The following is a 25,671-nucleotide window of genomic DNA, read 5'->3' on the forward strand; positions in this document are numbered from 1 at the left end:
TGAAATCATGTTTGAGAGAAAACATTTGCATGTACATCTTAGTTCTTACAGAATAATCTACTCAGAGGGAAATTAAAATCTATTGAAACTATGGACAATGGGCTTTGTGCTATGTCAGAGATGAATTACATAATTAAGAACTGCCTCTTCTATCCTAAAAAGCTATGCTGAATTTGACAGTTATTACTTTCTTTGAAATCAGAATCTTATTAAATATTGAGGTATTTGAGAAACGTAAATCATTGAGTACACCATGCATGAAATTAATTTTGCAGACATAAAATTCATCAGTGTCTTGCTCTGATCATTATTGTCACATATTGCACATATTGCAGTTGCACTTACCTGTACACTGAAGATGTCATGAACACAATTCTCATCACGTACCACAAGATCCCTCTGCATGTACCTTTCATTATTTTCTTTGAACAATCCTCTAGAAGTCACTCTAGAGGACTGGAGATCTGCATCCAACGTTGCATTGTACTTTATAGCTACAAAAAGAATAACAGTACATTTTTTGCTGAGTATGACTGCGCATGATCTCATTACTACACTCAGCATTAGTGTGACCAGGCTTTCCAAACCACGCCAAGTATTTTACCTTTTTTGTATCTTGCTAAGCACAGAGCAGTCTCAAAATGAAAAGATTTTCTCTTGTGTTTTCCAGAGCAGTCAAACAGGTTTAAATCCTGATATAACGTCTCCCACAGAGAGCACATTAAATGGCAATCAGTCCAGTCTCCACTGCAGATGCCTGAGCCTGCAGCTCAGGCAAGAAGCCAGTCAGCAGGGCCAGGATTATGCTAGATAAAGGGGCCTTGCAAAAATATTCCTGAACTCCAAGGACGCTATAAAAAAATCTGCATCTTCTCTTCAATCACATAATAATTTCTGTCGTCTTCTCCTGATACTATGACTAATATGCTGTGGAAGTTCACCATTATGTTATATCTCACAATCATGAGTTCCTAAAGGTACTACACATAGCACTGAAGCAGTCCAACTGGTGTTATCAATGATGTTTAATGAAATAGCTTCACAAGAGGCCAGTGCAAGTCTCAGAAGCGTTTGGTGCTCTCTTGTCCTCTGAAAAGAGCTTCTCCCCACTGACATCTGCACTGAGCCTATGAATATATTTTTTTTTTTCCTGAAGAGAGGAGGAAAGTGAAGTCTGCTGTTGAAATCAGCAGGTTGAAAAAAAGTCAGCTTCTTGCTAATGAAATTTTCTAGGGTTTGTTGAACAGCAAGGATACAGCTCTCCTTTATACAGTTAATTCCTCAGTTTTCAAAGATTATGGAGGCAGTGATGAAAGTAGGTCTTAAAAACACTTTCTCAAGCATGTAAGTTCTATACTGATTTTTCCTTTCTTGACATTCAATCTAATGTATCTTTAGAATTTCCACTACTCATTTGAATAATGGACTTTTGAAGAAATTAATTTAAGACAAGTCATTGAAATAGTCTTACCCACTTGATTGTTTCTCCTCGCAGGTCTAAATGTAGCCTGAAAACATATTTTAACAGTTATTTCTGTGTTCTTGTTCAGCAGACTGATTTTCTCAGGTTTAAATGAGGCAATTATGGACACATTTGCAATGCTTTGTGACCTGAAAAATATTTTTCAAAGGTTATGTGTGATTTTCAAGAGCACTGGATAACATAGAAGCTGTTACCTATTACTATCTGTAAACGTAACATTGATTTTTAGGTTACCAATATAAGCATTTTTAATGGTACCAGCAAAATTATTTTTCTTTGCCTATCAGTGTATTTGTTGATACAGTAGCTTTCAGTAATGACAATAAATAATTTATCATGTCAAATTAATGGATAATCAATGTATTTATCCTAATGTTCTAATCCTTCCCTTGAGATAACAGAGAACGAAGCCCTTTTTCTGTTTTCCCTGTAAATAACCTTCTTCTGCTCCTTTAGGGAAGTTACTGAGCTCCTCTGTGAAGGAAAAGAAGGGTAATTCGGTATTTAAATTAATAATCTTATTTTTTCAGAAAAAAAAAATCTTCATCAAGGTTTTGAAGAACAGTTTCAAAGGAATCCTGCATGTGAAAACAAACACTTTAATCAGAAGTGAAACTCATTAATCAGACCAAATGCCAGAGTGAAAGAAAATTTAGCGTCTTCATTAATCAATTCTAAATACATGCTGGTACTCCAAGGAGCATAATTTTCTTTAATGAAATTCCTACCAGCACCAGTTCTATTGTGGGTCAAAGGTCCAAACTGACCATTCATTTTTAATAGTCTTGTTTCATTATGAAATAAGTAGCAATTCAGTGATGCTTTTCTTCTTACAATGGGGAGCCTCAGGCAAGAAGACAGGCAACAAATAGGAAAGCAAGCTGCATTTTAATATAGCTCCTCAAACTAGTAGTGGAAAATACACAGTACTTAGGGAGACAGAAGATTTGGGTTCTGTGAAGCCTTTCTTCTTTATTTTGTGAAAGTACTCAGATTGCTCTGGCAAAGGCCACACATAAGAAAAGATGTGTTTCTTGGAAGTAGTAAGTGCCAACTCTCTCTCACTGTTCTCTGTCCTTCCCTGCAGGACAAGTCTCCCCCATATCAGCCTACCAGCCAGTAAAGGTCACACAGGTTATGCGGGAAGTGGTTTCATCTGTGTCAGGCTCTGCTATCAAAATCATACTGCGGCTACTGGAGTACAACCTGCTGTGTGTGACAAATACTCTCAAATAAGTCCCATTCCCTGCTGCTGCCCCTTCCCTTGTGACAACGTGTTTGCACAGCAGCAACAGGCAGAGGTGTCTCCTGGTCCTCCCCATCCCTGCACAGGTCTCTCCTGGCAGCCCCTGCCACCTGGCTTCCCCCCCACGTGCCCTGGCTCTAATCCCACACTGCCTTGGCTTTTGATGGTTTGGCGATACATGCTTAAAAAAGGTTTAGTCTAATGCTGTTTTTCAGATAGCTACAATAGCAGCGATGAGGCAGTAAGTGTGTTAGTTCTGAACGTATGGAAATAAAGAGCTTTTTTGTTTGGTTTGCTGTTTAATTAACTAAATGCTCAACTTGCATCTGAATCACTAAGCGCTTCCTTTTTAGAAGAGTTTACCAACCATAGCAGAACCACATTTCCATCAGCACCAACTGATACGTCAGTAATGTCATCATCATCTAAGTCTCTATGGCCATCTACTGATCTTCCAAAGAATTGGAGCCGTTGTCCAAAAGCAGAATCCAATCCTAAAATTTTCTGGGAAAGAGAGTTTGATTACTGAATTTGCCACAAGCATGCTTAAGTCTGTAGATAGCAGCCTAAGCAATAGATTTTCACTGATACTCCCTGTTTAAACAAAATGCTTTTGTGGATGTTTTCTCAGATCTTTTTAAGCACTTTTTCATCCCCTGTTGGAGCAGACAATAGACTAGATTTTTCTGTCTTGGGAGTAGATCAACTAACTGACTACTGCATGCCAGCTAGTACGTACTGGAAACTTTTTCCATCTCACATTGAGCAACTCAAAGAATAGGAATCTTAACAGGACTTCTAACAAATACTTTTTGCAACCAGAAAGCCTGCATGGAAAGTAACAGTAAAATTACCATTATATTAGCATATAGGATATGCAAAGACTCTTGCAAGTCTTTTCCTTTAATACTAGATATTTATAATTTACAGAGCTGGGGTTTATCTACTCTTCATTGCTGTACATCAGCCCTGAAAACCTGAATAATGGGTGTCAAAAATGTACAGGAAATTAGCTGACTTCATATGCAGGCATCAAAAGTTTTGAGAGGCTCAGACATCTTATCAGTCGTTTTCCTTTATATGCTTCAGTTATAAGCACCATGTCAACCTGGGCATGCTGACAGCTGAAGTAAGGAGAGGCACAAAACTTGAAATAAGCCATGAGAATAACAGAACTCCTTTAAGATGAAACAGTAGCCAATTAAAAGATATAAAATACTTCTGTTTTCCTCTGGCAGATCTAAAGGCACTGAGTACAGTATTATGCAACAAAGTTATTTACCTGAGAATATTTGGTACGTATAGTCTTTTGAAACCCATTGTAAATGTAAATTGCTCCGGAGTTTTGGTTTTCTAGTGGTGCACCTATGACAACATCATTAAAGCCATCCAAATCGATGTCTGCAAGCATTGCAATTGCTGATCCAAAGCGAGCGTTTTCTGACCCCTGTGGACCTTCCAAGAGTTCTTTTTGATCCAAAATTCCCTTTAAAAAAGGAAAAAGAAGAAATACAAAAAACACAGCTATCATTGCACCAGATTAGACATATGACCAGTATCTATGTGCATTGGTTTTTGTTTCTGTTTTCCAGTACATTCCCCTTGGACTGCTCAACCCTGAATTCCTTCCCCATTGTATTGCCCATTCAGTTTGCATTATGTCTCAGTCTTGGCAAGCATTACACAGCAAAATCAAAGCATGCTATGCAAAGCACTAACAGCAAATATAACCATATGTATGAAGCTTAAATACTCTCACTGTCCTCATCTGACTGTTCTGAAAGTTTCACAATACATTGAAAAGTACAGTTTCCAGTTTTGGATTACCAGTTTTTATGCAGAGGGAATGGAAATTATGTAACTGGACATAGTTCTTTGAAACAGAAATGGAATTTCCTAACTAAAGTAATGCAAAAAACATGTGTTCAAATGCTAAACTTCTGACCTCTCCAGTGCCAATGGAGAAAGAAAGACTGGAAATCTTTATAGTTAAATCATCACATTTACACTAGCTTAAATTCGAGACTCTGGCAAATATCATTCCAACTTTAACCTCAGTTATCACACTGTGCTTAAAATTTTAGAAATACCAGCCACATTAGTTATTAAAAATGACTAGAAAAGTATTATTTGTGCAACATGGACAAGTTGCACAAATCCAAGTTCTTTAAAAAAACCCAACAACAAAAAAAACCCAAATTATTCTTTTGTTATTCTTAACTTTGAAACCTAATATTTGACAAAGACTAAAAGTTGTAAGGATAGTCTTCCAATTCAGTTTTCAAAACAAGAAAAAGAAATCCTTTAATTTTCTTTTCTTCCATATTTCATGTCTAATTCCAGTCACGCAGATCAATGTCACCTGCCAGCAGTACTGCTTTCAGCACCTCCATCTATTGAAATTGCCTTAGGGTACAGTTTGCTTTTGCTCCAGGATGATCTGACTGTGAACTGCTGCTGAAGAGGATGGTCCTTTCTATTTAGTTGCTTGCAATTTACCTAGTTAAAAGGCCATGTTCTGTTTTCTCTGATGGATGGCAGGTATTAATTTACTTTGCATATCCAGACATCCAATGATTGATTGAGAGACTGTTCAAAAGTGCCAGAGGCTTCAGGACTGTTAATACAGAGATTCTGAAAACACCTACTACAGGTCTGAGTAAAAAACACAGTTAGTCGTCAAGCATCAGTCAAATAACATAGCTTCACTGAACAAAGGAGGCAACATGAGTAATAGCAATTATCCTGCAAGAAAGTCCACATAACAATGCAGAAAACTGGTAGAAAAGCACTTTTTGGAACTGTTTTGGGAGTACTGTTCAGTGTTGAACAGATTTGCCTAAATCAAATGGCAAACAATTAATTAGGAAAAGCCTCAAGCTAATTTTTGAGGGAAATGGTCAACCTTGTGTTATATTTGTGTACAGTGCCTAAAGCCAGGACCAGGGAGCCACCTAGAGCAGCAGGCCCCTGGTCACTAATAGCGCTTAGCTATTAACTTGCTTATTGACTCCATTTCGGTCTGTTCCAGCTAGCACATTCCCAGATTACATGCACAAGTGGTTCTGGGGAAATTTTGCAGCTGCTCCTCTAAAGCAGAATGGGCAAGATTGCAGTGGGCAGGGCTCCATCCGCAGTCCTCTAACCAGGCAGGCTTGGCACCATTTACCCCTGCCCTTAGGCCACACCCTGGGAAAACCACATGCTCCGTTTCTCATTACAAAAACACCACTCACAATATTTCCATCACTTTGAAAAAGATACACTAAATAGTAACTTAGAGGCCCTGAAAAGATCCTGGGCCAAAGGCTTTTTAGCATGCTGTGGCCAGTCTGCTTTGAAAGAAGCTAGCCCTACGCAATGCTGTCTTGAGCGAGTCTGCTGCAGCAGTTGGCTGTGGGGCTGGGGATTGCTCTTCTGATCACTCTCCGATGTAACAGAACAAACACTGTCATTAAGTGCTATTGCAGTTTGGACTGCTTTTTCCTTGGTAAAACTGTAGTCCAGAGAACAACAGTAAATCCCTCCAGCTGCAAATGAAAATATCAGCACTTCTCGTGGATGGAGAGGCAGGAAGCAGATTCCAGATTTGCTACAATGTCATTCTTACCTTTGTGATGGAAAACATGTATACTCTCCCTTCTTCTTTCTTCAGGTCGTTCATAAACATTGGTGCACCCACAAGCAGCACATCTGTCACAGAATCCCTGTTAACGTCCACTGAACACACCACACTGCCGAAGTAGGAACCAATCTGAAATCAGTAGTAAGAAAGTCACATTTATATGTGGATTTTGTAAAGCATAATGTTTCAGCACCTGACTCAGGAAAACTTACACCCAGAAATAGTCTGATACTGATGAATGAAACTGCCCATTGGAACGAAATTATATAAAATTCCAATGTTTGAAGAATCATATCCTTACCATGTGTCCACTGTTTCTGCCCAGTAGCTGCTGCTAGGGCTTTGCCACTCAGCAATAAGAATGGAAACACAGAATAAACTATGGGAGGTATATTTGTTTATATTAAACTGTGCATGTGAAACTACCCAATCGCTGATTTACTCATATTTATCTTACAAACAGACAGAACCAATAACATCTAAACACATTGCTCTTTTCCAAGTGGGCAAAAAGAGAATGAGCTTCCAAATCTCTTTTGAGAGATTTTGGCACCAGCTCTTTCACAACTTCTCAGGCAGAGTGGAGCTCACTGTGTCTCTGCCAATCAGAAGTGTTGACAGAATGATACATTAAGTAGCTTTCTATATTATCTTTCACCACTAATCGGATGACTCCCTAAAATAGTATGTAAGAGTTACAGTCAACCTCACTGAAATAGTCTAGTGATAGAGAAACGTTCAAGTGGCATCTAAATGGATTGCAAGAAACGTTCAAAACAAATGCATTGCAATTTACTGCTGTGTCAATAAAAACAAAATCTGGATTCATGACCAAAATATACTTGCCTGCTCGCCTCTCTGGGACTGCACAATTGCGATATTACCATTGCTGTCAACATTGTAAACCACTACTCTGCCAGTGTAGTTGGATCTTGGTGCACCAGCAACAAAATAGACAAAGCTCTGAGTTGAGAGAACAGCAACAGAATAACCTGGGGAGAAAAGGCAATATTTAACATGTGTGAGAGACCATTAACTACAAGCCGTCAGTTGGTAATCTATAAAGGCACAGAGAACAAGTCAATCTGGTATGTCAGTGGCAGAGAATGATGCTTTCAAATGGGAAGTTAAGCCGCCACATACGCATAAAATTTGGAGTAGTCTTTTGGAGAGATCAATGACACACAGATCAAGTTGAAGCAGGTTTGCAGAACAGCACGGGCAAGAGTTTAGCCTATTCAGTAAAACAGAGACCACAAAAATGTCATGCTTGTGAAGGAGATAGGAAAAAGAGTGTAAAGAATATCCTTGGAATGAAGAAATAGAAACATGAGATGAATGTTTAGGCCAGCCTTCAAACTGTGGAGGAACACCTAGCTTCTGCAAAGCTTGCAGTGCATTTTCCCACAGCTCACCAAACCACAGTCCAGTGCTTTGGCTGAATATAACAGGCTACGTTAATAGCTTGTCAGCTAAAAGGCTTAAGTTGACTGAATTTCTTTGAACATTTTTATCCTCATTCCCATTATTCTAACATTATTTGCTTTCAAGAAACATCTTTTAATACCTGCAAATACTTTAAATATGTATTAGCACTATAAATCTAGCATTAGTACATATTTTACATTTCTGTGCTTTAATTACAGCAATTTATTTTAACAGAAGAAAACAAAAATCATCCTTTATAAAGGCTATTGTTAAACTTAATAACAAAATTGCAGTGATTGGGTAGAATATGCAGGTCAATGTGAGGCACATAGTCTAAAAGGATTATGCCTTGGTCATTACATATACTAGTCTAATTCAAATTTGTGTTCAGACACTGTTTTTCTATGGTCACAACATCACTGGAGACTAGAAATTCAACAAGTAACAACAAAACAAGATTTTATTCTGCAAGTTAAGGCCATACATTCCTAATTAATACAGCATACAGCCATTTGAAGTGAGAGGGTGGAGTGCAGAACATGGGTCAATCTAGCAAGTTGTGACGTGCCAGCAGCCCTTTAGCTTGGGGTCCCCCAAGCTGGTGAGAGACAGCTGGTACAGAGAGCTCTTAGTAGGGGAGAGAAAGAGATGGAAGGCAAGTGAAGGGACAGAAAAGGCAACAACATGGTTTGCTCCAAAAAGATTATGGCCAATACTCTAAAAGTGCCTTGTGGAGAAGTTCTGAAAGGAAGTGACCTCACCTTTTAAGAATTATTGTAGAGAACAGAGGAATATAAAGTCTGAAGAGCTCACACTAGCAAAAGAGCTGCTGCCCATTAGGTTAGGTTTAGATTTATTCATTGTGTTGGAAATAAGTAACGCTAAGCCACAGGGAAAAGAGCGTGTTATTTGCAAAGATAACATTGCATTAAATAACTTCAGGGATAAGAAAGTCACAGGTGCTTAATGTAGTAGCATATTGAGGGATGAATTGCCAGAGCAGGCGTATTGCGGGTTTGCAGAAATTTCAATGAACTGAGAACACAAACTGCCTGGTTTTATTGGGTAACAAAAATATGCATCAGAAAGTATATAGGGGTTGTAAATAAGACCTCTGTTAAACTGCAGCAATATTTCTAAAACTATAAACTGAACTGTGAAAGGTCAAGAAAAGAGTGAGCATAGATGAAATGACAGCATCAATCAATTTCTCATTGACATGTAACTGGGGAAGTACATACAAATATTAAAATGGAAGGTACCTGTAATTATCCGTATGATATGCTAAGCAGCCTTTTCAAATCCCATGATTTCTTATGTCTCTGTGAAAAAGCCTAATTTATTTATTTTTTTCAGCTTACCACATTGATGTGAGTAGATTTTTAAAAACATAATAAAGATTTCATTCAATGAACTGTTGACAGGTAAATAAGATCTTTTTGGATGCAAAATTCTTCTCATATTCTCAGGTCAGTTCTTAACAGGTGTCTAGCTAAAGCAGACTTTTCCAAGTTCTTTAGTATCTTAATAAAGGTTTAATACAGGTCCAGATTTGTTTTTCAGCCCCTTACCTAGATAAGAGCTATGATTCCTGTCCTGTAGAATCTTCTCAAACACATGGCTTGGAAAGGTGGTGACCCTGTCAGAAGACTCCTGAACTACTGTTCCAGTCCAGTCATAGGCCCCAACAGCGCCCAGCAGCAGAACATCCTTTGAAAAATAAAAATTGACATTTTAGAACCACCTATTTTATAAAAAGTGTGAGCAAAGCTGAAGTTACCATATGTGATTTCTTACATCACTGTGTTTAAAGCAGTGATCACAGTTAATCAGTGCACGTAATTGGCTGGAGCTGCTTATAGTTACCACTTACATGCAGGACTTTACTGCCCTATTAAGAGGGATTATCACCCCTCTACTGCAAGAGAGTAAGTGACTGCTTTAGATCCCAGGGCACTACAACTTGAGATAAAATGGATTTATTTAAACACTGATAATTTCCTAAGCCTGTCCAACCTGGGGTTTGGCTTGCCAAGTCTATGCTTTTATGTACTCAGATCCTCAGAAGATTGAGGATCACACAAATAAAACGGTAAGAAAAAGCCAGAGCCCCCTTTTTGACAACAAAAGTGCCAACAACAGCACAAAAAAGCTGATGAAAAAAAGATAAAAAATTTCATTGTTAAAGTAAGGTCATGTCCTTGAAAGAAAGTTAAATCTAAACTCCACATTAATATAGTTCATTATACAGAATATTTAATACAGAAAAAATTAATCTTAGACTTGCATCCAGAAAACAAATATCTTTTAGATTATTCACATTATTAAAATTCTTTACCAAACTGAGATCCTGTTATAGAAAACTCCAATAAAATAGGATGTGTCATTTTCCTGGAGAAACCCCACATCTTTCTCATTTTTGCCATTTCCTTGCATCAGGTGCTTGGTAATTAAAACTTCATTTTTGCAAATACAGAGGACTTTATAAATTATTTCATTCGTCTTTAAGGGCTATGAGAAAGAGCCTTCCTGTATTTTCAGTTGAAAGCTGCTTGACCACAGTGGAATTTTACAAAGAGGACCTATTTGGTCAAGATAAACTTAAAATTGATTAGCATGAAAAATATATCTGATTTATTATTCTTTCTAATTAAGTGAAATATGCTTTGAACAAGTATTATTAACCTTATAAATATTAAATGTATTCTTTTCAGGCTTGATTTATTTATATCTTGGTGTCTGCCTAGAAATATATCGGCTTTGCAATATGGTTTCTTCTCAGTTATTCAACTGCAAAATATTAACTTGGAGCAATTGAATTTTTCATGCTATGTGAACTCAGAAATCACTGAAATCATTGGATTAACACATCTCAGAATCATTACAGGAAAAACTGTCACTCAGCTTCACTTATTAATGTATATTTTTTCGTGTTAGATATATACACCATCTATTGGAAGTAATTAGAAGTAAAAAAAAAAAAGAGGATAATTTGACATTCTCCTACTTGTAAAAAAAAATCTTAAAATTGGTTTTATTAGTCTTATTTTGTTGCACTTCTCAGCATTCATGCCTATGTAATTACATGTATTTGTACCATTAAATAATTAAATTCACATACCTTTTTTTGTGAGTAATAAGCACTGAAGCCCACCTGTGACATTTCCATTTGGAATGTATCACCTTGATCTGTACCTGGTAAAACGAATATTCATATACGGTTAACCCTTCAGTACCACACAAGAGATCCAATCTTGCTGCCTCTGAGTGTAGCTATATAGGGACTGTATGTTACTTTTTCCAAATCCACCAATTCTGCTAAAGCATTTCCAACATCTACAAACAACAGAAATCCAAGAGCTGATAAACTGTAGAATATTTGTAAAATTTAATGGCAAATTCATAAGATGGAGCCATGATGCTATAATTCTCTTCCAAAAAAAAGGCAGAAGAAGATGATAAAGGAGCCTTGAATTAGTCTGCACAGTTTTGTCACTGTGGCTAATCTCTCTGTTTCCTAGGAAGCACTAATAATACACTGAAATTAGGAGCTGTAATAACTGTATATTCACCATGTTCAAATAGAATATGAACGTTCATTGTCATATAGGACTTATAAAAACTGTTGTAGTTGGCTTAAAAAACTACTGTGACATCCAGGGGTATTTCCTAAGCTAGATGGATGGGACTGGAGTAAGGGGAATTCAACAGGAGTATTCAGCAAAACCCGAGGGGGAGCTCAACCAGTCACCTTGACTTAATTAGCAGCATGCACCTGGTAAAGAATAGACAGAGGTGAAAGAGAAGGGAAGATTTCATCCTGAGGACAGGAAGGTTGCAGCCATGAAAAGCTTCTTAGAGAGGGCTGAGGGCAGGTCACAAGTCTCCCAAGCAAGGTCTAAATTTGACTGAAAGACTGGCTTTTGGGAAGGAGCCTGTCAGGCATCACATAGTTTGCTTTCAGTTCTGATCTAGTCTTCTGATTTGCTTTTTAAATTTACACTTGCTTAGCATTCACACAGGTGAATCTGACAAACATAAAGGTACCTTTACTCCTCCACTGGTAATAGCCCCAAATACATTTGGATGCATACGGACAAACCCAAGTGGGTGCCTGAAACCCATGACTTGACTGAAATTTTCAGCAACTGGGGAATATTTCCCACAAACTGCAACTAACTTGAAGCTCAGGCTCATTAGAGGTGGATAGCTGGGGAACACCTGTGCAAACAAGAGCCCTCCTGGGGAGCAGCCCACAGCTCCAATTGCCCCTCATTTTCACAGCACTACACTAAGGTGAAGCTCAATAAAATCTTCAGCTCATCAGCTGGGAGAATCTGATCTAGTTTTTCAGAGACACCACGTATTTTACCTTCTATACTAAATATGCGCTCTCCAAGTGTTCCTGCTTCTTCCAGTAGCGCAGCCTCAGATGACACATTAAAGAAATACTTGTCTGTTGGATGACTAGCGATTCCTTTGATTTCTTTAATTAAGTTTTTAGTATCAAGTTCATGTCTAATTAGGTATCCCAAAACCTTGGGTAGAAAAGAACAAAAGAAGAAGCAGCAAGGAAATAACGGTGTTACTCCATTTCCTTCCATTTTATTTCAGAAAATTGCCTACATATTAAAAAAATTTAAAAGTTAACCTTCATTCATATTTCATTCATATTACTAAATTGCTTACCAGATTGTATTCATATACAAGGAAGCATTCAGACAGGAAAAATGTATAAACCAAGGCAAATGAGAAACCCACTGAAGTTGCTCAGGCAACATTGGTTTTGCTTTTTCAGCCAGTTAAAGATCACTAATATTTCACTAGTTCATAAAGATTAATTTCACCTAGTTTTGGTCTCACCAGTATAACAATGTACACATTATATACAGCTTATGTATGGAACATACACTTTTATACATACACAACCAAATGATCCTTCAAAAATTGAAATCACAGCATCACAGAATGTTAGGGGTTGGAAGAGACCTCGGAAGATCGTCTAGTCCAACCCCTCTGCCAGAGCAGGACCACCCAGAGTAGGTCACACAGGAATGCCTCCAGGTGGGTTTTGAATGTCTCCAGAGAAGAAGACTGCACGACCTCTCTGGGCAGCCTGTTCCAGTGCTCTATCGCCCTCACAGTGAAAAAGTTTTTCCTTATGTTAATGTGGAACCTCCTGTGCTCCAGCTTGCACCCACTGCCCCTTGTCCTGTCGTTGGCCATCACTGAGAAGAGCCCGGCTCCATCCTCCTGACACTTGCCCTATAAACATTAATGAGGTCACCCGAGTCTCCTCTTCTCCAAGCTAAAGAGCCCCAGCTCCCTCAGCCTTTCATCATGAGGGAGATGTTCCATCCCCTTAACTGTCTTTGTGGCTCTGTGCTGGACTCTCTCAAGCAGTTTCCTGTCTTTCTTGAACTGAGGGAATAATATATATAATTATAGTATTACTTACAGCAATGCCGAATCTGGTTATATTGTCTTCATTGCATTTACCTATCACTGTTTTCAAGTTTGAGCCATCGTGTGATTCACCATCTGTCACAACAACCATTACTTTTGTGGCTGTCGGACGTCCTCCCGATTCAGGTGAGAAGGCATACTGTCTGTTATAAAATATTAGATTTATCACATGTCAATTTATAATGGATGGAATTTGGTATATATACTGTAATGAATATGTCCATCACTGACGTGGAACAAGGTGCATCTGTAGTGCTTTTTTATATGTTAGCTAGCAATCTGCAATAAGAATTTTCAGTTATGCTGCTGATAGGTCTTTAAGCAGTGCTTTGAGAAGAAGCTATTAGAAATGTAATCAAGGAAGTAGGAAAAAAAAAACCCACCCAAGTAGGACTTGATAGTATTTCTGATAAAAATGTATGTTCCAGGGAAAACAATTTTTTTTTTCTACAAATGTTTCTAAATAAAAAGTGGGTTTTTTTTTGTCAGAACTATTAATGTTTTATAACACCAAAGTAGCCAGGAATTGGCTCCATTAAGTTCAAACAAAAGCGGAAGAGTATTAATAATAGTTTCTCAGAACTACTGCAAATACCAACTCCATTGAAGGCTGAGTCTGTTCCTAAACAAAATTTTGAAGGCCATTTGATTCGGCACGTATTTTGGACTAGAGTCTTGTCCTTGATTCAACTGCAAAATCTCGTCTTCCTATTGAGAAATAGACCTAGTTTGTAGATGCATTCAGAGTCATAGCACATTGTTTTAAGTTTTTGCCATTTTTCATACTGCTGGTGCTGCAGTGACAAACTGACAACAGACAAGAGATTTTATTTTTTTCTGCAATCAACCAAAGCCTGATCTGCAAACACTAATGTTACTGGTCCCATTGAATCCCTGGATAAGCTTTACTTCTTTCAATGGTTTTGTATCTTTCTTAAGTGGTTGTCCGTGGTGTTCAATGTACTGTTGTGTTTAGACACCTGTGACAGCCCAAACAGTTCTGTTGGGTACCAGATATACTTTAGTGTAGAGTTTAACCCAATGGTTAAAGACATGCTTTTCAGCAAGTCTAGTTTACACATGCCTGTGCTATTCTGCATGGCACATTGTAAGTGTACCTGAAGGATTCTGCTTGGCACTGGGAACCTCCTCAGAGGCTCCAGGCACATGCAGTCCCCATGGGAATGAAATTCAGGATGTGCTTGTTGTAAAGTACATTACAATAGTTGCATAGTAATCATCAATGTGTTTTACCTTGCATTGTCAATGGCTTTGAAAGTATTAGTGAGATCTCCTCCCTTCTGATACGTTCCCTCCATTGCTTTAACAACCTCATCCTTTGTTTGGTATGTATTCAAGTTGAACACTACACGGGGATCATTAGCATACTGAATTAAACCCACCTATGCAATAAAGAGATTATGTTATATAGCCATGCATTACAATCAATTACAGAGAGCCATGACATTTACTTATTTATCAAGTTGGAGTAAAAGATCTGCAGAGGCACATGAGGTTATAGTTTTCTTTCAACACATATAAACCCAATTAATATTAACACATTTGGAAAGCAAAGAAAGCTAAAATGTTCTTGCAACTTATGTCATTTATTATGGACTACAGTATGTTAATGCAAACAATCTGACATAATAGGCATTAAAATGTTTGCTTGGTTACTTCTGGAAGAGCTGAGGGATAGCAATAATACAGGTAGCTCTGGGAAAAAATGAGAAAATAGCAAAAAATCTAGAAGCTGACAATACCTCAATCTGATCTCACTTATGGAACGCCTAAAGGTTAGTTACTTGATAGCACTGCAAACCCTATTTATTTTTAATACAGGTAAAGCTAAAGACAGTATTACTAAGATGTACATTTAGTATTAAAGAAAAAAGAGAAGACGCTAAAGGTGAGGTTCATAAAGGACTGAGCAGGAAGCCTAGCTTTTAAGCACCTCACTTCCAAAGTAGCCCAAGGAAGAAGGCAGCCTTTGGGAGAGAGATTTCCAGTGCCCCAGTCTTTGTTCCCAGAACTGTTTATGGAAAATGGACAACTGTAAAGACAGAAAATGTTTTAAAAAAAAGGCAATAAAGTTTTCCTTACCATCATCAAACTAAAAGCAAAAAAGAAATCAAAGATCAGATAGCAACCAAGCAGGAAAAAGAAATCCTATTTTAATGATGCAGGAGTTGGAAAGTAAGAGTTGTATGAAAAGCCCCTAAAAAAAAAAAATCTATTCTACTTTTACCACATCCCCATAGGCTATATTTTAATTACTTTTACACCTAATGCATGAAAGAGATGTTTCCTCTAGATACAACTTAGACTTCTATTTCAGTTGGTTTATGTTTTGAATCAAATTTTTAATCCCTTTTGAAATAGGTTCACTGTGAGATTCAAAAAAAACCCCACCCAAACAGTACTGAAAGATACAGGACAACTGCGTAATCTGTGGCTTTGCGGGAGGTACTGTATTTACAGTAAGGCACACCTAGCTTGCTTTAAAATTGCTAATAAAAACCATTGCTTTTATTTTTTAGGTCTTTGTCAAAGACACCTTTGACTTACCTGGGTTTTGTTAAGGCCTATGTCTAAGCCTTGCACAAATTTTTTCAAAAATGCCCGCACTGCATCCCAGGGATAAATGCTGTTTGACTCATCACAAACTACCACAACATCTATGACAGAGGAACACTCTAAAACAAAAATAAATAGTGATTATTAAATGCACTTTCAATCTTGATACAACTCTGTTTAAATTCAGAGGTGCACATTTAGGTCTCACTCAGGCAACACTTCAGATCGGGAAGGTTTTGCCAGAATGAGGACTCAATACAAGCATATGCAGATGATGAACCAGTACTGGTGCAATACCTCCGAATTCATAGGACTGAGTCCATATTCATACCAGTATTGGATCATGATTTGTCAGTCCTTATGTCTGAATCACAGGACTTTGCTTCATGCACATACATTTTTTTTTAAAAATCCCCTGACACAATTTATCTTTATTTCATTTGATGTGTTTCTTTTTTTTAATTGAATCTCTTTTGCACATGTTGCCTTACTTTGAACAGCAGGAGAAAAGCTTCTTAGGATCTGGAAACTTGGACTGATTTCAGAACAGACTCCAGTTGCATAGTATTGGCTTCCGCACTGCTGTGCCCACAAAGGACCGCAAGTCTTAAAAATAACAACAAAACAACTCTAAAAGTAATGAATACTTGTCTCACCATATCCATCCACAAAAGCACAATAAGCAGGACTGCAAGCATATAGGATCAGAGGAGCCTTCTTGGGTTATCTGGCCAATCCCTTGCAATCACAGCGACAGTGTAATCACTTTCATAGACTATCTCATTGAAAGGATTTTCTATTCATGATCCTTCTAGTTCCTCCTTCTGCAAGATGACCCCTTCAGCCTATGCGCAGCTATAACATCTAGGGAGTGTGACTTGGTATGCAAGGATATTGTGGGGCTTTAAGCCACCTGCTCTACAAACTATTGCTTTAAAACTAGGGTAGGTATTTGCACATCGCTTATAACCGTGCAGAGAAGTACTTCCACTAACCAGGAGGTGGCATCAGAGCCAAGCGCATGCAGGTCGCTGCAAAGACGCAGAAGGGAGCTTTTCGCTTTTCTTGCGGTACAGCAGATTACGACCAACGGTGTGACCAGACCGCAGAGTTTTGTTATCAGTGGGCACGCGCACACACACATATTTATTAATTTGAGAAGCCCTGTTCATCATCATCTCCGCTGAGGGTGCAGCATCTCAGTATGCATTGTCCTATTTGGCTGCAGCTAGAAGCAGAAGTTTGGCCCTGGCCTCACATACCCCTCGTCTATCTGTTTTGTTGCCTTCCAGGGAAGATAATATCACTTCTTTGCTGGAAGTGATTTCTGTAAAAAGAAACGTTTTCTGTTGGATCAACCAGATGTTTGCATGACAGCCACACCTCTGATATTGGAAGGATAGGTACAAGAGTACCTAGATAAAAAAAACCCCACAGACACTAAGACAGTATTTTGTCAAGATGATATTTGCAGGGGGAGGATTTTTTGAAAGAAAATCATGTTAGGAACTCAAGGGAAAAACATAACCTCTTGCCATGAGGCTATTTGGGGGGGGAGGATTTTTTAAGAGAGAATCATGTTAGGAACTCAAGGAGAAAACATAACCTCTGCATAACCTCTGTCTAACAGTTCTGAAAGAAATGATAGCTTTATTACATATACTTTCTGATTGTCCTGCCCAGTTGGGAGAGCCTGGAAAACAGAAAATTGACCATCTCTATTTAGGAAGAGGAGACGAGAGTGAATAGCACTATTATCCTTTTCTCAAAAATATTGAAAAAAGGGTAATTAAAGGCAAAAATAAATAGAAAATGAGCTAAACCACACACTGGTTTACAAGCAGTAGATCACATCAAACCATCCTGATGTCTTGACAAGATGGGAGACTTTCTTGACAAGAAAAAGGAAGTATATGTGTGTTATCTGATCTTGAGGTAAGTGTCTTTTTAGCTGCTACATGGGGCATGATTATTTTTACTAGAAAAGAGATATTTACAGCGGTAAGTGGTATAAAATAAATCTTCTACATCAGTAAATATGAAGCTGGAGGAGAGTTACTAGTCTTTAATTGATCTAAAAAGAACTTTAAATAAAAAAAACTTTAAATCTCATTTGCCCATTTTCTAGTTTTCTTCTGCATTAGTGGTAACTCAACTTTGTGATGTTAATCTTGGAGCAAAAAATAGAAAAGTTCTAATAAACTTTGCTGATCTTCAAAAAAAAAATGCTCTAATGTTCTAGCATTGCTACAGTCAGAAATTTAAGATACATCAGTTAATGCAAGGGAAAACTGGGAGATCATATATAAAGAACTGATAAAGTTCAAAAGTGGAATATTAGAAAGGGGCATAGACTTGCCCTTAAGGACTGATGTTACAAAATATGGACATAAACTGGGAGCTCATTGAGTGGAAGAGCAAGTAGCAGATGGATCAGGCACTGGCTGGTTGCAGGGTGACCATAAGCATGCAACCAGCATGCAAAACAAATATGGCCGAAAGATAAATGACAAGAAGCACTTGCAGTTGAGACAGGGAAATACTCTGGAAACACATGGAATACAGCATAGATCTGGTCATTCATGTTTCAGAGACCTGTATTTTAAAAAGCACATTTGAGCCAAAAAACTGTTTAGCAAAGCAAAGGAAAAAGGAGAATGATCGCAGGGTGTTAAATACAGAAGGGAGATTTTACACTTAGGCATACGGGCACAGCACTACCCCAAGAATAAATTGACGGAAGCTTAGATAAGAAAACCGGAAAAAAGTTCTTAACCATCAGTGCAATTTTTAAGCATCTGTCCAACAGGACTAAGCATGGCTCAGAAAAACGTAATGAGCATGTGGAAATGATTGCCCTGTACTTTGGATACCTGTGGGAAGCAGTCACATGGCATCAAACAACTGAACCAGTAGGACTTCTTTGCCTCAGTCTTTAATAGTAAGATCAGTTTTTCTAAATGTGCCCAGACCTCTGAGCTGGAAGAAGCGGACAGGGAGCAGAATGAAGCCCCCATAATCAAAGGGGAAATGGTCAGCGACCTGCTACACCACCTAGACACACACAAGTCTATGGGGCCAGATGGGATCCACCCAAGGGTAGTGAGGGAGGTGGCAGAAGTGCTCACCAAGACGCCTTCCATCATTTACCAGCAGTCCTGGCTAACCAGGGAGGTCTCAGTTGACCGGAGGTTAGCAAATGTGACACCCATCTATGGGAAGGACCAGAAGTAGGATCTGGAAATTATGGGCCTGTCAGTCTGACCTCGGTGACAGGGAAGATTATGGAGAAGATCATCTTGAGTGCCATCATGTAGTCCTTACAGGAGAGATGATCAGGCCCAGGCAGTATGGGCTTATGAAAGGCAGGTCCTGCTTGACTAACCTCATCTCCTTCTATGACAAAGTGACCAGCTTGGTGGATGAGGGAAAGGATGTGGATGTCATCTACTTGGACTTCAGTAAAACTTTTGACACCATTTCCCACAGCATTCTCCTGGAGAAACGGTTTGCTTATAGCTTGGGCAGGTGTACTCTTCGCTGGGTAAAAAACTAGTACTGAAGGGTGTCTAAAGAAGAGCAATGAAGCTGGTGAAGGTTCTAAGGCACAAGTTTTATGAGGAGCATCTGAGGGAACTGGGGCTATTTAGTCTGGAGAAGAGGAGGCTGAAGGGAGACCTTATCGCTCTCTACAACTACCTGGAAGGAGGTTGTAGCCAGGTGGGTGCTGGTCTCTTCTCCCAAGTAGCAAGTGATAGGATGAGAGGAAATGACCCCAGGTTGCACCAGGGGAAGTTTAGATTGGAAATTAGGAAAAATTTCTTCACCGAAAGGGTTGTCAAGCATTGGAACAAGGAAGTGGTAGAGTCACCATCCCTGGAGGTATTTGAAAGAGATGCAGATGAGGCGTTTAGTGACATGGTTTAGTGGTGGACTTGGCAGTCTTAGGTTAATGGTTGGACTTAATGATCTTAAAGGTCTTTTCCAACCTAAATAGATTCTATGACTGGCAAGCTACAGCACAGGCACACCAGGCTGGGTCACGCTCCAGCCAAGCAGCCCAGGGATGCAGCACAGACCAGTGCAAGCAGATGGAGACTGAGAGTGAAGCAGCTGCAGGAGGAAGCAGCATTCTAAGCTGGGAGGAGGAAGCCCTTAGTATAATCCAAAGACCCCATCACAAAGACCAGCTGCCAGAGACAGTCTTGGAGCGAAGTCTTGGCTGGCAGCAGCTTGCAATTACGAGCAGAGAGTCTCCACTTGTTGTCCAGTTCTTGCCACCACGAAGTCATGGGGATTTTGATATTTGTCGAGGCTGAGTCACAGATAAGCACCTGTCTCCAGTATGTCATTCTCCTCATGTCAAAAAGAACTCCTGTCACCAAAGACATAGCTAACTGTTCATGTCTCAGCATTCAACTTTATTTTTTGTTACTTTATGCAGTTTAAGGAGCATCAATCAAGAATGTACTGATCAGAAAATCCTTTTTAACTGAGAAATGTTCAAGTATTATTACAAAATACAAGTTTTCCTGCATGAGATGTTTTAAATCATTGAAATTATCGATACTGATTAAAAGTGGTTACGCATGGGACAGTATTAACAGTAATTAAAGGTATTATCCAGGAGACAGAATATGATTCTTTTTAATCAAAATCTTCTCAAACCAATGATCAAGAAGAAGGCTGATGCTGTATTTTGAAGTTATGATTAGCTTTACTAACTCCAAGACAGCTGCTGGAAAGGTTGGAATTAGACTTACTTTTAAATACTTCACTGAACTGGGCTATGTGGTAATGAAGATAATAAACATTTGAATAATTTTGCAAGTACTAGGAATATGGAGCAAAAAAATACAAAGCTTAAAGTAAGCCTTAAAGCTCATTTGTCTGTAGTTTATTTCACTTAGTTACTGCACATGCTGACAATGCATGCATCAAACCGGAACACACCTACACTGCAACAGTCTACATGCTTACAGTTAAGATTGTATTAAACAGGCGTTAACTTCCTTTCAATTATGAAATGTTTTACAGGCCCCAAGGACAGTGGTTTGCAGAATATACCCATAGAAAATGCATCCTCTACCAGCTCACTAACAAATAAAATTTATCTCAGATCCATGGGACTAGAAATCCTAACATCTCAGGAGAACACTCACTATGTGCAAGTGCGTGTTGGGGAAGAGAGATCCCATATTGTCTTTTAAAAGCATAATCAGAATTATACAAGACAGACTTAAAGATGTCCATGGTGGAAATATTCTTGCCCGTGTGGTCTGACTTAAGTTACAGAGTCTTTAATTATGTGCCTTTCCATAGGGTATTTAGATAAATTATGAAGGAGAGAATTGGTAATTTTCCTGATTTTTTGACCCTAGGTAATGAAAGTGGGATGGAATATTTTGAAATATACAAAATATGTATTAAACTATGCTGCATAATAAAATACATTCAGCTTGGGCTTATTAAAAATGTGGAGAATTCTAGTTTCTTCATCCTCCTCAGGAATTTCTGTGTGTACTGAATAAGTCCTTGATACGTACCAAAAATCCTCCTGTTTTTGAGTTCTGTGTCAGAGTCAAGCCAAGGTTCATGTCTTCCTTTATCTCAGTCACATTTGGAATATTTATTAAAGCTGAAATAAAAAAAGATTAAGTAACGGCAAAATAGTAAGATTTAGATGTAATTTAGTAAGTTAGAACTCCTTTTCAAAAGCTTGATTTCTCAGAATCTATGATGCCTTTTCCAAATGGCTGCATACAATCCTGAGACGAACCAAAAGCTAACCTGTCAAAAATTTGCTAACCTTTAACTACAGACAGGAATTAAGTATGACCATTTAGAGTACTTGCCCTCAAGAGAGCTGAAGGCAAAAGAGAGGAAGAAACGGTCTGTATTGAGTATTTTTGGCTGGATGAGTAGCTTCAGCTGAGCAGTTACTGCTGCATTCCTCAGGACACCAGACTCCTCTGATCCAGTATCAGGCTTTAGACAAAAACCTGAAAGGAGCAGTGGAGGACAGAAATGTTCCACACCACAAATAAACATAAAGTAGGCATTTCAGCACACTCTGCTGCCCTATGTTTTCACTGTACCCAAAAGTGAATTCCATTTTGTACTTAGTTTGCAAAACACAGAGGCAATAAAGGCTTCATATCCATTCACTCATTTGCCCTTCCTGAACTCCACATTTGTGAGTCCCCCTGGGCATAGCAGCACAGACCCCCCCACCCGCTCTGGACCTGAGACTCCCCTAAGCTGGACAGTCCCACTGAAATTTTGCTAGTGAAAACACACACTCTCGCACACCTGGTTTGGGGGAGATACAGACACTCACCCCTGCAGCAGCCCGTACCAGGCCACCTGGGCTGTGCCCCGCAGTCCCGCTCCAGCCGCCAGTGTGCAGCCCCTCACAGACATGGAGCCCTGCTCCCCCCCAGCAGCTGGGTTTGGGAGACACAGCATTCCCACCCCATGGCCAGAGTTTAAAGACCTCGATTGCTCTGGCAGCCAACAGCTGAGACCCCAGTGGCTCCAGCAGCTGGCACCACAGGCTGAGGTGCCCACACCCCCAGCTGACCCCAGCTGCAGGCACCAACTTTCACTCACACACATGGGTCTCACCAGCAGCTGGCACTGAGTCCTTGCAGCACACTCACATATACACACACGCGACAGACTGAGACTATGCAGAAAGTTAAGAAACGTTTTAATAATATTTAACAAGATAGATTGGCTTGGCATAAAATCAAGGAAAAACTGAACAATTATAGCAAGACATTATTCACGACAACTTACCTTGTAAATTCAATTTTTTACATGCTGTTTTGGATGTACCAACAGGACACGCATAGATATCTCCAGTTCTGTTAGCGGGATAGCCACTCCAGGGTGAACTAACCAACAACCTAAAGTAATAGGAACTTCATTAGGTCTTTAGTGATACTGGAAAGGCCCAGCAGCATTATTACATAGCACATCGTAAGTAACAGATAAAGAGGCTTTTACCAGATGCAGCACATAAGGCACTCAGGAGTCTGCTCCAGAGCTGTTCATAAGCTTTACTTGGATGTTACTGGATTCAGCAGAGGGAACATCAGTGGAGAAGCCTCTGGCGATCAGGCTGCCTCAAATAAGTGAACTGTTCTTTATGTGATATCATGTCATATTGTCAGGATAAATACAGCAAAGATTTTAAGATATATAGATGCATACAAATTTAGAAATATATATGTTGGGGATTGAGAGCCAAAAAAATTATTGTCTTGTCAGTTAATTGTTAACTGATCCCTTTTAAGTTTTTCTTTTAACTGATACAAAGCATTTCCTAGAGGGTCTGCTCAGCAACAGACGAATGTTTATGTCTGAGCTTGAACACTAACACACCTTGACAACACTGAGTCAGAAAGAAAATACTATAGGTGATAAATGTGCTGCATGAAGTATGTAATCCTGAACAAGGAAGTCAAGGTAATTTGTGCCTACAGTACAAAGTGATTCACTTTCTCTGATTCAATAATTCTTCTGCTATAAGGTTTCCCCTCCAATATCTGCTCCTCAAGAACCCTTTAATTTTTATCTGAAAGCCTTCACAAAACTGGTTAATTCACCCACTGGGAATACTGCTTAAGAACACCTATTTTTCAGCAGAAGTCTCTGAGACAGTGAAATCACCTGACAGTATAGGGCTGTGTAGGTCTGGAAGAGAAGGACAATTCTTTACACAGTTTAACATGCAGTGAAATAAGGGCAAGGCACAATATGACCATAAGAAGATGATCTCAAGGCATATGAAAATATGAAACAGATTTTTAGAAAGCAGGGACTGTATTTGATCCAGCAGCAGTATGACTTTTTTTTTCCATACAGGATAGTCTACTGCAGTAATTAATGCATTTATGGGACAGTAGAAGGATAAGCAATGGGACCCCAGTGCAGAACATGGAATTTCATGAAAAAACCTCACATCTTTTTCAGTTGGTCAAGAGGTTGCTAAAAGCAAAATTGTCATCCTCTGAAGTTTTATAGGTAGCTAATGCAAGTACCTTGCACTATAAAAACACATTTTATGAAGTTATTCTGTTTCAAAGCAATTGCTATATATCATATATTCCAGGGATTATCTGATCTTACTATTGTAATTTTATAACTAGTTTGAATAAAATGGCTTTGATAAAAATATGTAGTTTTAGGTGCACAAGAAGAGTTTAAGTCCTTTTCAGCTTTCTCAAAGAAAACACTGCTAACTGCATTTTTTTAAGTTTGTTTCATCTCAAACACAAACTTAAGAGCACAAATAATGCTATTCTGTTTTACCAGTTCAGTTGGGGGTAACTTCAGATTCTATTTTCTGCATGTAGGAATATTTTAAAAATACCTACCTCCTTCCCAATTACTTTGTTGAAAAACAGTGATTACACTGGCAGCAGGAACAGGACTTTGTATACTTTTAGCATCTCTAAACCTGCAATTCAGGCTCATATAAATACCTCTCTACATAAAAACAGTGTATCTTATGCTAGGTGTGAGGAGGCCCCTGATCTTCTTGTTATTTTCTGAGGAATATAGCCTTTTCTGCACGGTGGAAACTAGAACCACCATAGCTCAGGACCAAATAACCACAGCTCATGAGGAACTTCTCCATCAGTCGTGTGCCAATAGACGATACAACCTGCAAACGCTTGCAGTGACACAGAGGCCTGGAGCCAGTCAATAGTCATTGACAGGAGGAAGACGTGGTGTTATAGTCTCCCCCCATACTAGGTGCTACAGAGTTAATTACAGAGTTAAAATGCTAACTGGGCTGATGCGAGAGAGAAATGGCTAACAGTTTTCATGGAATCAGAAAACAGTTTTAAAAAGGATGGTAACATACTGCATATGTAATACCTGAAACTGGAACAGCTTTTCAGCATTAACTGTCAAGCTGAACATCGCACTGTGCACATTTATAAATTTTGTATGTTTTTAAGTTTCCCAGAAGGCAAATATATTTCAGAATCACTGCAGGACGACAGCTACTGTTCAAAGAATGAGCTTAATGGATCTTGGAAATACCCCCTGCACTACTCCATTTGGTCATGAAACTCACTGTGAATCTCTGTACCGCACTGGCATCACTCTGCATCCATAGGTTATCATGAAGCCCAAAGCACATAGTTGCATTCACAAACAGAGTGAGAATGAGAAGAGGAGTAGAAGCATCCTTGAGCACTAGCTGTCCTCAAATCCAATCATAACTCCAATCCTCACCCCTGCCATTGGCATAAACTAGAGACAAACTTCATCCACAGACTTCAGAAAAAGCAGTTCTCTCCCTTTCAGCATGCATGTTTGCGCTCACTCCATAGGCTTTATGCTGCTCAGCTGTAAAGCTGGCTCTGAAACAACTTTTTCACCAATGTCAATGTCAATGCCAACCCAGACATCTATTTATACCCAGAAACTATCACTATACCAAATCCACTTTTGGAACTTAATATTCACAACTGTATTCTACTTTTGCTAGCCCTAAAACCAACCTTGTAGCTGTTGAATACTACAAACAGAAAAATGTAACCCAAACAAGCCAAACTCTTCTAATTGTAAACCCAAATCTAAATCTATGCCAACTGTGCCCAAAGCAGATTTTATTGTTTCATTTAGCTTGCACTCCTCATACTTTACTGGAAGTTATTATTCTACCCTCCCCTTTGCTGAATCTTCCTTGTAGATTCACAGGGTCCCTGAATCTCAAAGCTGTGATGATGCTATAGCACAAAAAAAGGTCATTCCATGCACAGAATTTAACACTTAGAACTGACGATTACTGACACAATGATTTTCAGAAATGAACAGAGCTAT

The 25,671-nt window shown here is 38.9% G+C and overlaps 1 protein-coding gene across 1 annotated transcript in view; it reads right to left on the minus strand.

The window, feature by feature from the left end:
* ITGA2 (integrin subunit alpha 2) overlaps positions 1-25,671 on the minus strand; it is a 50,452-nt gene that overhangs the window by 18,691 nt on the left and 6,090 nt on the right. Inside the window, exons 2-16 of the mRNA XM_009950732.2 lie at positions 22,627-22,736; positions 21,372-21,463; positions 16,317-16,431; positions 15,817-15,944; positions 14,503-14,651; positions 13,241-13,391; positions 12,155-12,320; positions 10,904-10,977; positions 9,354-9,492; positions 7,201-7,346; positions 6,340-6,483; positions 4,012-4,215; positions 3,097-3,233; positions 1,472-1,611; positions 346-494 (exon numbers count right to left, since the gene is read on the minus strand). Of these exons, the coding sequence (XP_009949034.2) occupies positions 346-494; positions 1,472-1,611; positions 3,097-3,233; positions 4,012-4,215; positions 6,340-6,483; positions 7,201-7,346; positions 9,354-9,492; positions 10,904-10,977; positions 12,155-12,320; positions 13,241-13,391; positions 14,503-14,651; positions 15,817-15,944; positions 16,317-16,431; positions 21,372-21,463; positions 22,627-22,736 (2,044 nt within the window). The remainder of the gene's footprint in view (positions 1-345; positions 495-1,471; positions 1,612-3,096; positions 3,234-4,011; positions 4,216-6,339; positions 6,484-7,200; positions 7,347-9,353; positions 9,493-10,903; positions 10,978-12,154; positions 12,321-13,240; positions 13,392-14,502; positions 14,652-15,816; positions 15,945-16,316; positions 16,432-21,371; positions 21,464-22,626; positions 22,737-25,671) is intronic.

Source organism: Leptosomus discolor, chromosome Z (genome assembly GCF_034619465.1).
Source record: "Leptosomus discolor isolate bLepDis1 chromosome Z, bLepDis1.hap2, whole genome shotgun sequence".
Classification (NCBI taxonomy): domain Eukaryota; kingdom Metazoa; phylum Chordata; class Aves; order Leptosomiformes; family Leptosomidae; genus Leptosomus; species Leptosomus discolor.